This window comes from Nematostella vectensis, chromosome 9 (assembly GCF_932526225.1).
Source record: "Nematostella vectensis chromosome 9, jaNemVect1.1, whole genome shotgun sequence".
Taxonomy (NCBI): Eukaryota; Metazoa; Cnidaria; class Anthozoa; order Actiniaria; family Edwardsiidae; genus Nematostella; species Nematostella vectensis.
This window is the reverse complement of record NC_064042.1, coordinates 4,887,262-4,902,509: the sequence shown is the minus strand read 5'-3', so window position 1 is coordinate 4,902,509 and position 15,248 is coordinate 4,887,262. Positions and strand designations below refer to the sequence as shown.

The 15,248-nt window shown below is 46.8% G+C and overlaps 1 protein-coding gene across 3 annotated transcripts in view; it reads left to right on the top strand.

Annotated features, from left to right (window-relative positions):
• The first annotated feature begins 1,349 nt into the window (after positions 1–1,349).
• Positions 1,350–15,248, top strand: part of LOC116617489 (fibroblast growth factor receptor 3-like) — a 25,203-nt gene continuing 11,304 nt past the window's right edge. Inside the window, exons 1-6 of one of the 3 annotated variants that reach the window (XM_048732210.1) lie at positions 1,350–1,507; positions 1,861–1,983; positions 2,675–2,956; positions 11,987–12,262; positions 12,578–12,877; positions 14,664–14,960. In XM_048732210.1, the coding sequence (XP_048588167.1) occupies positions 1,905–1,983; positions 2,675–2,956; positions 11,987–12,262; positions 12,578–12,877; positions 14,664–14,960 (1,234 nt within the window). In that variant the 5' untranslated portion in view covers positions 1,350–1,507; positions 1,861–1,904. Of the gene's footprint in view, positions 1,644–1,860; positions 1,984–2,674; positions 2,957–11,986; positions 12,263–12,577; positions 12,878–13,059; positions 14,509–14,663; positions 14,961–15,248 lie in introns of those variants that run through there. The other 2 variants (XM_048732211.1, XM_048732212.1) reach the window with 2 other exon arrangements.

Genomic DNA, 15,248 nt, shown 5'->3' with positions numbered 1-15,248 from the left:
AGTATATACGTTTGCATTAGTCTAACCAATGCCCCCTGTCTATTAAACACCCCTTCCCTTTCCATGGGGCCCCGCCCCGCCTTAAAACAAAGGACATAAATCCAACTTAAATGCCTACTTGCTTAATGAACAATGCAGACTCCTGATCTCATTGCCTGGGATACCAGCAATTGACATTTATTTGACTGATACCGTATTTTATTGTTATGGATGACAAACCACTTCTGTCTATTTAACGACCCCCTCCCGCGAAATTTGATAAACGCCCCCGCCACCAAAATCACTCACCAAGTCAAAGACTCTTGCGTGCCGTTCAACTGTTTTCCGGAATGTGGGGCTACCTGTGGCGATTCCGACCACATACCCCCGCAGGGGCGCCCGGCCCAACCACCACAGGTAGCCCCACAGCAGTAGTTGTGTCAGTCTAAATTGATGAGGATTTGAGGATCCGCGACTCTGTTCTTTCGCGTTCTCGTTACAACAGGCCTACCAAGCTCTCTGTCAGTCTCAAGTCAGTCCCAGTTAATGATGAGTTATCTCGAATATTTTCACGATTTTCTTGATCCTCTCATCAAGTAACGCGGAATCCCTTAACTGCTCAAACGCTAGAAATACCGCTTATTCTGAATTAATACACATCACAAAGCAATGAGAGTTTATTGTGACCTTTATTCTAGACAACTATATAACAATTACAGGGTGATCAATCGTGAAAATATTCGAGCTAGTTAACTGGGGTCGACTGGAGACTGACTGAGAGGTTGGTAAGCCTGTGTCGTTACACAGGCAAACGAAAACGCGAAAGAACAGAGTCGCGACACGGATAAGTGAACTGATAGAAACAAACAGGAAAAAGCTCTGCTAGCAGAATATTTGACACTGACCTAAAGGACGGATTCGGAGGAGACTATGAATAGATGGATTTTTATGTGTTCTGAAAATATCGATTCTTGTGGGAAAAAAACGTGCAGGGACGGACTTTCCTTTTATCAGGATTGTTCTTCCGTCCTTTTTCCGCCCGTGACACCCTCTTGATTAGATACATTTGTGTTCACTACGGCAATGATTGCCGGTTCTCGCATATTAATGTATTATTTAAAAAACAGCAAAAATGTCAATAAAGTACTTTTTACTTACCCAGGAGATATATTATTATACTGACTTACCCCCATCCACCTATCATCTCGTGACACATTTTCAAAATGCGCTACGCAACCAATATAAAGGTGATATAGTTCTAAGAAAATAAATTGATTCCAATGCGCGACAATAAAACTTCCGCAAACTCTTCATAATATGAAGGGCTTGGTTATTTAGCTTCCGGTTTATTACTGGAAGTGGCCTTTCACTATTGATGCACCCATGTGACGTCATCATGTGACTTGGATCAGACGGAGTTGTTGCTCATTTGATGCAAATCAAATCACGATTCGAAACTATTCCAAACAATTACAAAAATAACGCTTCATCTTCGATTATAACATCACCATAACAAGATTTTATTCAGGTGAGTTGTAAGACTTTTGATGCTTGCTTCGTGCAGCGGGTTTCTCTCGCAAAGTTACCAGTTTCCGGTGTTATACGCTGACAAGATATGAATCCTTGAATTCCTAAACATTGGGTAACATTTCCAGCGATTGACGGTAATGACAACTAACACTGTTTTACCTATATCATACGCTTCATTATTGACCCTTATCGTGTTAAAAACACTCTGTTGCAAATGTGAGGAAGAGAAAGCAATTCTAGAGTGTCTAAGCTTTCTTAATAAATCCAAACAGTAGGATACTATTGAATTGTTCTAATCTTGATCTTTGTATTTATCTCTGGTTTTACAGACGAGAATTTTTTCCTTTCCAGACTATTTATTTTACGCTGCTTGACAGCGTGTTTCGTCTTCGATTATGGAACCCTTCCAAGCCTACCTCAAAATGCTAACATTCACCATTTTATGTACTACTATAATAAATTTATCCAGCGCTGGTAAGTGAAATAAATATCACAACTCCTACCTATAATTTTAATTTGCTGAAATTATAATGTTTTTGCTACATTTGCATCTTTGGAAAATGAAGCAAGCTCTATAGGTTTCAATTAATTTTCCACGTTACCAAAAACCTAATTTAAAACAGAGTCAAAGGTTGGGGTACAATTTCCATCGATTTTCAATTGTCCTAATATTGTATTCAATTTATCATAAAAACAATACCCCAGTCCATTGTTAATATCAACATCAATTACACAGGCTACTTCGACTTATTCTTAAACTAAAACTTATTTAGATGATTTTGTGGGCCTAAGTTTTTACTAAATAACCTCTGGTATATTATGTTATTGTCAAATTAATTTTCCATGGGAAGGAGGTAGAATTATTCTTAAAGCATCAGAAAAAATAACAAAAATCTGAAACGGAGACAGTAAAAAACACTGTGAGAAATAGTCAACAGCAAATATCTTTGAAACTGAAAAACTCCTCTACAGAATTTTTAACAAAAAAACAAAAACAAATTTTAATTTTAAAAAACTCAACCTTCTATCCCATCAATTCAAATCACTATTATGGCTAATGTTTGACTACTGATTACAAGACTACTGTTTCACTTTGTATGACTACTGTTTCACTTTGTATGACTACTGTTTCACTTTGTATGACTACTTTGCATTATCTCTATAGATGTAGCCCCATATTTTATCACAAGACCTCAAAATATTACTGCCGAGAGATTTGCAACCATCAGCTTTAAGTGCAAAGCAGCCGGCTTTCCTGCTCCAGCAATAAAATGGCTGAGAGATGGCCAATACATTGATAGCAACACTAAGCGCTATCTTGTTGGAAGTGTGTTTAAGAGTTTGTATATAATGCCTGTCCAAGAGTCTGACACTGGATGGTTCACATGTGAGGCTTCAAATAGTCTTGGAACAGTACAGGCAAATGCCTACCTCAAGGTTCTTAAAGGTAATATGCAGGCATGTATCAAAAGGGGTGCACGGGGTTTAGGTAATATGCAGGCATGTAACTAGGGGGGTGCACGGGGTGTAGGTAATATGCAGGCATGTAACTAGGGGCTGCACAGGGTGTAGGTAATATGCAGGCATGTAACTAGGGGGGTGCACAGGGTGTAGGTAATATGCAGGCATGTAACTAGGGGGGTACACAGGGTGCAGGTAATATGCAGACATGTAACTAGGGGCTGCACAGGGTGTAGGTAATATGCAGACACATAACTAGGGGCTGCACAGGGTGTAGGTAATATAAAGGCGTGTAACTAGGGGGGTGCACATGGTGTAGGTAATATGCAGGCATGTAACTAGGGGGGTACACAGGGTGTAGGTAATATGCAGGCATGTAACTAGGGGGGTACACAGGGTGTAGGTAATATGCAGGCATGTAACTAGGGGGGTACACAGGGTGTAGGTAATATGCAGACACGTAACTAGGGGCTGCACAGGGTGTAGGTAATATGCAGGCATGTAACTAGGGGGGTGCACAGGGTGCAGGTAATATGCAGGCATGTAACTAGGGGGGTGCACAGGGTGTAGGTTATATGCAGGCATGTAACTAGGGGGGTACACAGGGTGCAGGTAATATGCAGGCATGTAACTAGGGGGGTGCACAGGGTGTAGGTAATATGCAGGCATGTAACTAGTGGGGTGCACAGGGTGCAGGTAATATGCAGGCATGTAACTAGGGGGGTACACAGGGTGTAGGTAATATGCAGACACATAACTAGGGGCTGCACAGGGTGTAGGTAATATAAAGGCGTGTAACTAGGGGGGTGCACATGGTGTAGGTAATATGCAGGCATGTAACTAGGGGGGTACACAGGGTGTAGGTAATATGCAGGCATGTAACTAGGGGGGTACACAGGGTGTAGGTAATATGCAGGCATGTAACTAGGGGGGTGCACAGGGTGCAGGTAATATGCAGGCATGTAACTAGGGGCTGCACAGGGTGTAGGTAATATGCAGGCATGTAACTAGTGGGGTGCACAGGGTGTAGGTAATGTGCAGGCATGTAACTAGGGGGGTGCACAGGGTGTAGGTTATATGCAGGCATGTAACTAGGGGGGTACACAGGGTGCAGGTAATATGCAGGCATGTAACTAGGGGGGTGCACAGGGTGTAGGTAATATGCAGGCATGTAACTAGGGGGGTACACAGGGTGTAGGTAATGTGTAGGCATGTAACTAAGGGGATGCACCGGGTGTAGGTAATATGCAGGCATGTAACTAGGGGGTGCACAGGGTGTAGGTAATATGCAGGCATGTAACTAGGGGGTGCACAGGGTGTAGGTAATATGCAGACACATAACTAGGGGCTGCACAGGGTGTAGGTAATATGCAGGCATGTAACTAGGGGCTGCACAGGGTGTAGGTAATATGCAGGCATGTAACTAGGGGGGTGCACTGGGTGTAGGTAATATGCAGGCATGTAACTAGGGGCTGCACAGGGTGTAGGTAATATGCAGGCATGTAACTAGGGGCTGCACAGGGTGCAGGTAATATGCAGGCATGTAACTAGGGGCTGCACAGGGTGTAGGTAATATGCAGGCATGTAACTAGGGGGGTGCACTGGGTGTAGGTAATATGCAGGCATGTAACTAGGGGGGTACACAGGGTGTAGGTAATATGCAGGCATGTAACTAGTGGGGTGCACAGGGTGTAGGTAATATGCAGACACGTAACTAGGGGCTGCACAGGGTGCAGGTAATATGCAGGCATGTAACTAGTGGGGTGCACAGGGTGCAGGTAATATGCAGGCATGTAACTAGGGGCTGCACAGGGTGTAGGTAATGTGCAGACATGTAACTAGGGGGGTGCACAGGGTGTAGGTAATATGCAGGCATGTAACTAGGGGGGTGCACAGGGTGTAGGTAATGTGCAGGCATGTAACAAGGGGGGTGCACAGGGTGTAGGTAATATGCAGGCATGTAACTAGGGGGGTGCACTGGGTGTAGGTAATGTGCAGGCATGTAACTAGGGGGGTGCACGGGGTGTAGGTAGTATGCAGGCATGTAACTACGGGGTGCACAGGGTGTAGGTAATATGCAGGCATGTAATAAGGGGCTGCACAGGGTGTAGGTAATATAAAGGCGTGTAACTAGGGGGGTGCACAGGGTGTAGGTAATATGCAGGCATGTAATAAGGGGCTGCACAGGGTGTAGGTAATATGCAGGCATGTAACTAGGGGCTGCACAGGGTGTAGGTAATATAAAGGCGTGTAACTAGGGGGGTGCACAGGGTGTAGGTAATATGCAGGCATGTAACTAGGGGCTGCACAGGGTGTAGGTAATATAAAGGCGTGTAACTAGGGGGGTGCACTGGGTGTAGGTAATATAAAGGCGTGTAACTAGGGGGGTGCACATGGTGTAGGTAATATGCAGGCATGTAACTAGGGGGTGCACAGGGTAAAGGTAATATGCAGGCATGTAACTACGGGCTGCACAGGGTGTAGGTAATATGCAGGCATGTAACTAGGGGGCTGCACAGGGTGCAGGTAATATGAAGGCATGTAACTAGGGGGTGCACAGGGTGTAGGTAATATGCAGACATGTAACTAGGGGGTGCACAGGGTGTAGGTAATATGCAGGCATGTAACTAGGGGGGTGTACAGGGTGTAGGTAATATGCAGGCATGTAACTAGGGGCTGCACAGGGTGTAGGTAATATAAAGGCGTGTAACTAGGGGGGTGCACAGGGTGTAGGTAATATAAAGGCGTGTAACTAGGGGGGTGCACATGGTGTAGGTAATATGCAGACACATAACTAGGGGCTGCACAGGGTGTAGGTAATATGCAGGCATGTAACTAGGGTGGTGCACAGGGTGTAGGTAATGTGCAGGCATGTAACTAGGGGCTGCACAGGGTGTAGGTAATATGCAGGCATGTAACTAGGGGGTGCACAGGGTGTAGGTAATATGCAGACATGTAACTAGGGGGGTACACAGGGTGCAGGTAATATGCAGACACATAACTAGGGGCTGCACAGGGTGCAGGTAATATGCAGGCATGTAACTACGGGCTGCACAGGGTGTAGGTAATATGCAGGCATGTAACTAGGGGGGTGCACAGGGTGTAGGTAATATGCAGGCATGTAACTAGTGGGGTGCACAGGGTGCAGGTAATATGCAGGCATGTAACTAGGGGGGTGCACAGGGTGTAGGTAATATGCAGGCATGTAACTAGTGGGGTGCACAGGGTGCAGGTAATATGCAGGCATGTAACTAGGGTGGTGCACAGGGTGTAGGTAATATGCAGGCATGTAACTAGTGGGGTGCACAGGGTGCAGGTAATATGCAGGCATGTAACTAGTGGGGTGCACAGGGTGCAGGTAATATGCAGGCATGTAACTAGGGGGGTGCACAGGGTGTAGGTAATATGCAGGCATGTAACTAGTGGGGTGCACAGGGTGCAGGTAATATGCAGGCATGTAACTAGGGGGGTGCACAGGGTGTAGGTAATATGCAGGCATGTAACTAGTGGGGTGCACAGGGTGCAGGTAATATGCAGGCATGTAACTAGGGGGGTGCACAGGGTGTAGGTAATATGCAGGCATGTAACTAGTGGGGTGCACAGGGTGTAGGTAATATGCAGGCATGTAACTAGGGGGGTGCACAGGGTGTAGGTAATATGCAGGCATGTAACTAGTGGGGTGCACAGGGTGCAGGTAATATGCAGGCATGTAACTAGGGTGGTGCACAGGGTGTAGGTAATGTGCAGGCATGTAACTAGTGGGGTGCACAGGGTGTAGGTAATATGCAGGCATGTAACTAGGGGGTGCACAGGGTGTAGGTAATATGCAGACGTGTAACTAGGGGGGTGCACAGGGTGCAGGTAATATGCAGACACATAACTAGGGGCTGCACAGGGTGCAGGTAATATGCAGGCATGTAACTACGGGCTGCACAGGGTGTAGGTAATATGCAGGCATGTAACTAGGGGGGTGCACAGGGTGTAGGTAATATGCAGGCATGTAACTAGTGGGGTGCACAGGGTGCAGGTAATATGCAGGCATGTAACTAGTGGGGTGCACAGGGTGTAGGTAATATGCAGGCATGTAACTAGTGGGGTGCACAGGGTGTAGGTAATGTGCAGGCATGTAACAAAGGGGGGTGCACAGGGTGTAGGTAATATGCAGGCATGTAACTAGGGGGGTGCACAGGGTGTAGGTAATATGCAGGCATGTAACTAGGGGCTGCACAGGGTGTAGGTAATATGCAGACATGTAACTAGGGGGGTGCACAGGGTGTAGGTAATATGCAGGCATGTAACTAGGGGGGTGCACAGGGTGTAGGTTATATGCAGGCATGTAACTAGGGGGTTACACAGGGTGTAGGTAATATGCAGGCATGTAACTAGGGGGGTGCACAGGGTGTAGGTTATATGCAGGCATGTAACTAGGGGGGTACACAGGGTGTAGGTAATATGCAGGCATGTAACTAGGGGGGTGCACAGGGTGTAGGTAATATGCAGGCATGTAACTAGGGGGGTGCACGGGGTGTAGGTAATATGCAGACATGTAACTAGTGGGGTGCACAGGGTGTAGGTAATATGCAGACATGTAACTAGTGGGGTGCACAGGGTGTAGGTAATGTGCAGGCATGTAACTAGGGGGGTGCACAGGGTGTAGGTAATATGCAGACATGTAACTAGTGGGGTGCACAGGGTGTAGGTAATGTGCAGGCATGTAACTAGGGGGGTGCACAGGGTGTAGGTTATATGCAGGCATGTAACTAGGGGGGGTACACAGGGTGCAGGTAATATGCAGGCATGTAACTAGGGGGGTGCACAGGGTGTAGGTAATATGCAGGCATGTAACTAGGGGGGTACACAGGGTGTAGGTAATGTGCAGGCATGTAACTAAGGGGATGCACCGGGTGTAGGTAATATGCAGGCATGTAACTAGGGGGTGCACAGGGTGTAGGTAATATGCAGGCATGTAACTAGGGGGTGCACAGGGTGTAGGTAATATGCAGACACATAACTAGGGGCTGCACAGGGTGTAGGTAATATGCAGGCATGTAACTAGGGGCTGCACAGGGTGTAGGTAATATGCAGGCATGTAACTAGGGGGGTGCACTGGGTGTAGGTAATATGCAGGCATGTAACTAGGGGCTGCACAGGGTGTAGGTAATATGCAGGCATGTAACTAGGGGGGTACACAGGGTGCAGGTAATATGCAGGCATGTAACTAGGGGCTGCACAGGGTGTAGGTAATATGCAGGCATGTAACTAGGGGCTGCACAGGGTGTAGGTAATATGCAGGCATGTAACTAGGGGCTGCACAGGGTGTAGGTAATATGCAGGCATGTAACTAGGGGGGTGCACTGGGTGTAGGTAATATGCAGGCATGTAACTAGGGGGGTACACAGGGTGTAGGTAATATGCAGGCATGTAACTAGTGGGGTGCACAGGGTGTAGGTAATATGCAGACACGTAACTAGGGGCTGCACAGGGTGCAGGTAATATGCAGGCATGTAACTAGTGGGGTGCACAGGGTGCAGGTAATATGCAGGCATGTAACTAGGGGCTGCACAGGGTGTAGGTAATGTGCAGACATGTAACTAGGGGGGTGCACAGGGTGTAGGTAATATGCAGGCATGTAACTAGGGGGGTGCACAGGGTGTAGGTAATGTGCAGGCATGTAACAAGGGGGGTGCACAGGGTGTAGGTAATATGCAGGCATGTAACTAGGGGGGTGCACTGGGTGTAGGTAATGTGCAGGCATGTAACAAAGGGGGGTGCACAGGGTGTAGGTAATATGCAGGCATGTAACTAGGGGGGTGCACAGGGTGTAGGTAATATGCAGGCATGTAACTAGGGGGGTGCACGGGGTGTAGGTAATATGCAGGCATGTAACTACGGGGTGCATAGGGTGTAGGTAATATGCAGGCATGTAATAAGGGGCTGCACAGGGTGTAGGTAATATAAAGGCGTGTAACTAGGGGGGTGCACAGGGTGTAGGTAATATGCAGACACATAACTAGGGGCTGCACAGGGTGTAGGTAATATGCAGGCATGTAACTAGGGGCTGCACAGGGTGTAGGTAATATAAAGGCGTGTAACTAGGGGGGTGCACAGGGTGTAGGTAATATAAAGGCGTGTAACTAGGGGGGTGCACATGGTGTAGGTAATATGCAGGCATGTAACTAGGGGGTGCACAGGGTAAAGGTAATATGCAGGCATGTAACTACGGGCTGCACAGGGTGTAGGTAATATGCAGGCATGTAACTAGGGGGCTGCACAGGGTGCAGGTAATATGAAGGCATGTAACTAGGGGGTGCACAGGGTGTAGGTAATATGCAGACATGTAACTAGGGGGTGCACAGGGTGTAGGTAATATGCAGGCATGTAACTAGGGGGGTGTACAGGGTGTAGGTAATATGCAGGCATGTAACTAGGGGCTGCACAGGGTGTAGGTAATATAAAGGCGTGTAACTAGGGGGGTGCACAGGGTGTAGGTAATATAAAGGCGTGTAACTAGGGGGGTGCACATGGTGTAGGTAATATGCAGACACATAACTAGGGGCTGCACAGGGTGTAGGTAATATGCAGGCATGTAACTAGGGTGGTGCACAGGGTGTAGGTAATGTGCAGGCATGTAACTAGGGGCTGCACAGGGTGTAGGTAATATGCAGGCATGTAACTAGTGGGGTGCACAGGGTGTAGGTAATATGCAGACACATAACTAGGGGCTGCACAGGGTGCAGGTAATATGCAGGCATGTAACTACGGGCTGCACAGGGTGTAGGTAATATGCAGGCATGTAACTAGGGGGGTGCACAGGGTGTAGGTAATATGCAGGCATGTAACTAGTGGGGTGCACAGGGTGCAGGTAATATGCAGACACATAACTAGGGGCTGCACAGGGTGCAGGTAATATGCAGGCATGTAACTACGGGCTGCACAGGGTGTAGGTAATATGCAGGCATGTAACTAGGGGGGTGCACAGGGTGTAGGTAATATGCAGGCATGTAACTAGTGGGGTGCACAGGGTGCAGGTAATATGCAGGCATGTAACTAGTGGGGTGCACAGGGTGTAGGTAATATGCAGGCATGTAACTAGTGGGGTGCACAGGGTGTAGGTAATGTGCAGGCATGTAACAAAGGGGGGTGCACAGGGTGTAGGTAATATGCAGGCATGTAACTAGGGGGGTGCACAGGGTGTAGGTAATATGCAGGCATGTAACTAGGGGCTGCACAGGGTGTAGGTAATATGCAGACATGTAACTAGGGGGGTGCACAGGGTGTAGGTAATATGCAGGCATGTAACTAGGGGGGTGCACAGGGTGTAGGTTATATGCAGGCATGTAACTAGGGGGGTACACAGGGTGTAGGTAATATGCAGGCATGTAACTAGGGGGGTGCACAGGGTGTAGGTTATATGCAGGCATGTAACTAGGGGGGTACACAGGGTGTAGGTAATATGCAGGCATGTAACTAGGGGGGTGCACAGGGTGTAGGTAATATGCAGGCATGTAACTAGGGGGGTGCACAGGGTGTAGGTAATATGCAGACGTAACTAGGGGGGTGCACGGGGTGTAGGTTATATGCAGGCATGTAACTAGGGGGGTACACAGGGTGTAGGTAATATGCAGGCATGTAACTAGGGGGGTGCACAGGGTGTAGGTTATATGCAGGCATGTAACTAGGGGGGTACACAGGGTGTAGGTAATATGCAGGCATGTAACTAGGGGGGTGCACAGGGTGTAGGTAATATGCAGGCATGTAACTAGGGGGGTGCACAGGGTGTAGGTAATATACAGGCATGTAACTAGGGGGGTGCACGGGGTGTAGGTAATATGCAGACATGTAACTAGGGGGGTGCACGGGGTGTAGGTAATATGCAGACATGTAACTAGGGGGGTGCACGGGGTGTAGGTAATATGCAGGCATGTAACTAGGGGGGTGCACAGGGTGTAGGTAATATACAGGCATGTAACTAGGGGTTGCACAGGGTATAGATAATATGCAGGCATGTAACTAGGGGGGGTGCACTGGGTGTAGGTAATATGCAGGCATGTAACTAGGGGGGTACACAGGGTGTAGGTAATATGCAGGCATGTAACTAGGGGGTGCACAGGGTATAGATAATATGCAGGCATGTAACTAGGGGGGTGCCCAGGGTGTAGGTAATATGCAGGCATGTAACTAGGGGTTGCACAGGGTGTAGGTAATATGCAGGCATGTAACTACGGGGTGCACAGGGTGTAGGTAATATGCAGGCATGTAACTACGGGGTGCACAGGGTGTAGGTAATATGCAGGCATGTAACTAGGGGTTGCACAGGGTGTAGGTAATATGCAGGCATGTAACTACGGGGTGCACAGGGTGTAGGTTATATGCAGGCATGTAACTAGGGGGGTGTACAGGGTGCAGGTAATATGAAGGCATGTAACTAGGGGGGTGTACAGGGTGTAGGTAATATACAGGCATGTAACTAGGGGTTGCACAGGGTATAGATAATATACAGGCATGTGACTAGGGTGGTGCACAGGGTGTAGGTAATGTGCAGGCATGTAACTAAGGGGATGCACCGGGTGTAGGTAATAAGCATATGGTGTGAATATGGTGTAATATAACATGGTGTCGATTAGACACTGATGAAGAGGCAGTAACCTCGAAATGTCTGTATTTTAACAACATTTTTAGCGCTGTAAACAAACATTTGAACAAAATATATGGTGCATATGGTGTAGGTTATATGCAGGCACATGTTTATGGGAGTGCGAAGGGGGTGCATGTATCCCCTAGGCTGCCAAAAAGTGGGGCATTTCTTTTTTGAAGGATCCTTAAATTTTTTATTCCTGTGCCACCCCCCCCCCCCCCCCTCAGTAATACCTGGGTACATGTCTGAATCCTTGAACTTAATATTTTCACTGCATCAGTATATATCTTTGGTGAACTTATGAAAGAATTGTTAAAGTCTTTAAAGACTTTAGAAAGGTTATATATATATCAGGCTTCTTATGGCATTTTCTTCCTTCAGACATCCCTCCCTCGTGGGTTACAAGGCCACATGATGTAACCCTGTATGTGGGCCAAGAGTACACCCTTCCATGTTCCGCATCAGGCTACCCCACCCCAAAATACCGCTGGACCAGAGATGAAAGGCCTGCGTCAAATGACCCCACAATTCTAGAGTTATCCAACGGCAAGCTCTACTTCTCTACCATCTCATACAACCAAGAAGGCGAATACAAATGTACTGCTAGTAATTTTCTTGGCAGTATAACTACAACTGCACAAGTTCTAGTTTATAATGGTAAGGTTTGGGGAGTCGATGTCTGCATTCAAGGCATTGGCTAGAAAAATTTGTTTTTTGTTGGCAAGGTTCAGTCATTTCCAAGACTTCCAAGTCATTTCTTTCTGCTTCCCCCATGTTTGCCATATTATCCTTTCGACATCTCAAACATCATTTCAAATACCCTAGATCCATGGCTCCATTCAAGGCTTCGGTAGAAAATTTAGTTTTTTGGTGTTAAGCTTCAGTCATTTACAAAACTTCCAAGTCATTCTGCTTCCCTTGCATCTTCCATATTATCCTTTCGACATCGCATCCTTCATTTCAATCCCCCAGATCCGTCAATCATCGCCCACCCAAACAACACTGTCGGCATAGTAGGCGATGTCACATGGCTTCAGTGCAGTATGGTTGGCCTACCAATGAGTTCGCTTGTCTGGATGAAAGACGGCAAAAAGATCACTATACCGATCGGCTCCCGACTCTCGATTGATGTACGAACGTTACCAAGCACGGTGAAGGTGTACACACTAACCATCAGGGGGACGGTACTCAGCGATGCTGGCACATACACATGTGTCGTGAGCAACGCGAATGGCGTGATGATAAGCTCACAGGCTACTGTTAAAGTGTTAGGTAAGAATTTTTTTTAATGAGTCATTAAATTTAGGAACGTAATCACCTTCCTTTAGAAAAAAATCCTGAATTACGAGAACGCTGATTCAAGGCTTAATAGCCTCATAATCTTGACCACAGAACATAGCCTACAACGGGGGGGGGGGGGGGGGGGGGGGGGAACTGTAGAGAAAATTATTGAAAAAGCACTTCTCTATACCTTAACGACGATTTTTATGTCTTTCCTCCCCCTCCCCCCACCAAACAATGTTGTCTACGTTCGCTTTTTATTTACGGACATTTTAAAACCAACATTGTCCAGGGGGAGTGGGAGGAGCGTAAAATTCGGAGGAGAGAAGTTGATAAGCAGTAAAACGGCCAATTTTCTCTACTAGTTTTGTTCCCCGTTATAGTTATTTTTTTCGGAGCCTTTCACTAGCGTATAGATAATGAGAAGATACGTGAACAAAACAAACAACAGTGCGCGTGGATGATAAGAAGACGCGTAATAATTGGACACAAGGAACAGTGCGCTTAGAGATAATGACAAGACGCGTGAACAATAGGATACAAAGAACAGTGCGTATAGATAATGAGAAGATACGTGAACAATAACACAGAACAGTGCGCGTGGATGATAACAAAAACGCGTAATAATTGGACACAAGGAACAGTGCGCTTAGATAATGACAAGACGCGTGAACAATAGGATACAAAGAACAGTGCATATAGATAATGAGAAGATACGTGAACAATAACAAATAACAGTGCGCGTGGATGATAAGAAGACGCGTAATAATTGGACACAAGGAACAATGCGCTTAGATAATGACAAGACGCGTGAACAATAGGATACAAAGAACAGTGCGCGTGGATAATGAGAAGATACGTGAACAATAACAAACAACAGTGCGCGTGGATGATAAGAAGACGCGTAATAATTGGACCAAGGAACAGTGCGCTTAGATAATGAAGAGACGCGTGAACAATAGGATACAAAAAACAGTGCGCGTGGATAATGAGAAGATACGTGAACAATAACAAAGAACAGTGCGCGTAGATGATAAGAAGACGCGTAATAATTGGACACAAGGAACAGTGCGCTTAGATAATGACAGGACGCGTGAACAATAGGATGCAAAGAACAGTGCGCGTGGATGATGAGAAGATACGTGAACAATAACAAAAAACAGTGCGCGTAGATGATAAGAAGACGCGTAATAATTGGACACAAGGAACAGTGCGCTTAGATAATGACAAGACGCGTGAACAATAGGATACAAAGAACAGTGCGCGTGGATAATGAGAAGACGTGTGAACAATGGGAAACAAAGAACAGTGCGCGTAGAAAATGAGAAGACGTGTGAACAATGGGAAACAAAGAACAGTGCGCGTGAATAATGAGAAGACGCGTGAACAATTGAAAACAAAGAACAGTGCGCGTGGATAATGAGAAGACGCGTGAACAATGAGAAACAAAGAACAGTGCGTAGATAATGTATATACGTGCGCGTAGGTAAGGGGAAGACGCGTGAACAATGGAAAACACAGAACAGTGCGCGTAGATAATAATGAGACGCGCGAACAATAGAAAACAAGGAAAAGTGCGCGTAGATGATAAGACGGGTGAACAATGGGAAACAATGAACAAGGTGCGTAGATAACGAGGCGCTTGAACAAAAAATTTAGAAATAATGAGTAGTAAGGTCGTTTGTTAACAAACACTTGAATTTTCTTCAGTGTACGGTAGTATTTGATGTGAACATTAAAATTGTGCTTCTTGTCTAACCGACACTTTCCATTGTAGAGAAATCCTCCGCCGTTGCTCCAAAGGTGTCTACTATGAACTCCCTGATGACGGTCGCGCGGGGCCTTGACGTGAGTCTAACTTGTCTCTTCACTGGGTCCCCTCTACCGCGAGTTACATGGTCTAAGAATAGCCGTGAGCTTATACGCCAAGGGCGCGTACGTGAGACGAGCGAGACGAGTCTTGTCGCGTCCCTGGAGCTACAGGGTGTATCCTCGGACGACGATGGTCTGTACGTGTGTCGTGGATGGAACCTTGCGGGGATGGCATCGGGAAATATCACGCTTATGGTGCGAGGTGAGAACGAGTGATTTGTGTGATTTAATGCGATACTGCAAGTATTGGAAAGGGTTCCGCTCATCAGAGTAGAGTGGATGAGATTAGTGGTATAGATCGGGCACCTTCCTGTGTCTTTTACCCCGACCATGTTGCATCTGCACTCTTGTACCAGCATTTCACAGGCGCGATGGGGTATCCACATGCACATGGGGTATCCGCAGCCCCCCCCCCCCCCCCCCACACACTTTGGCGGCCAAAAAGTGGGTCATTTCTTATTAAGGAAACTTAATATTATATACTTTTTCC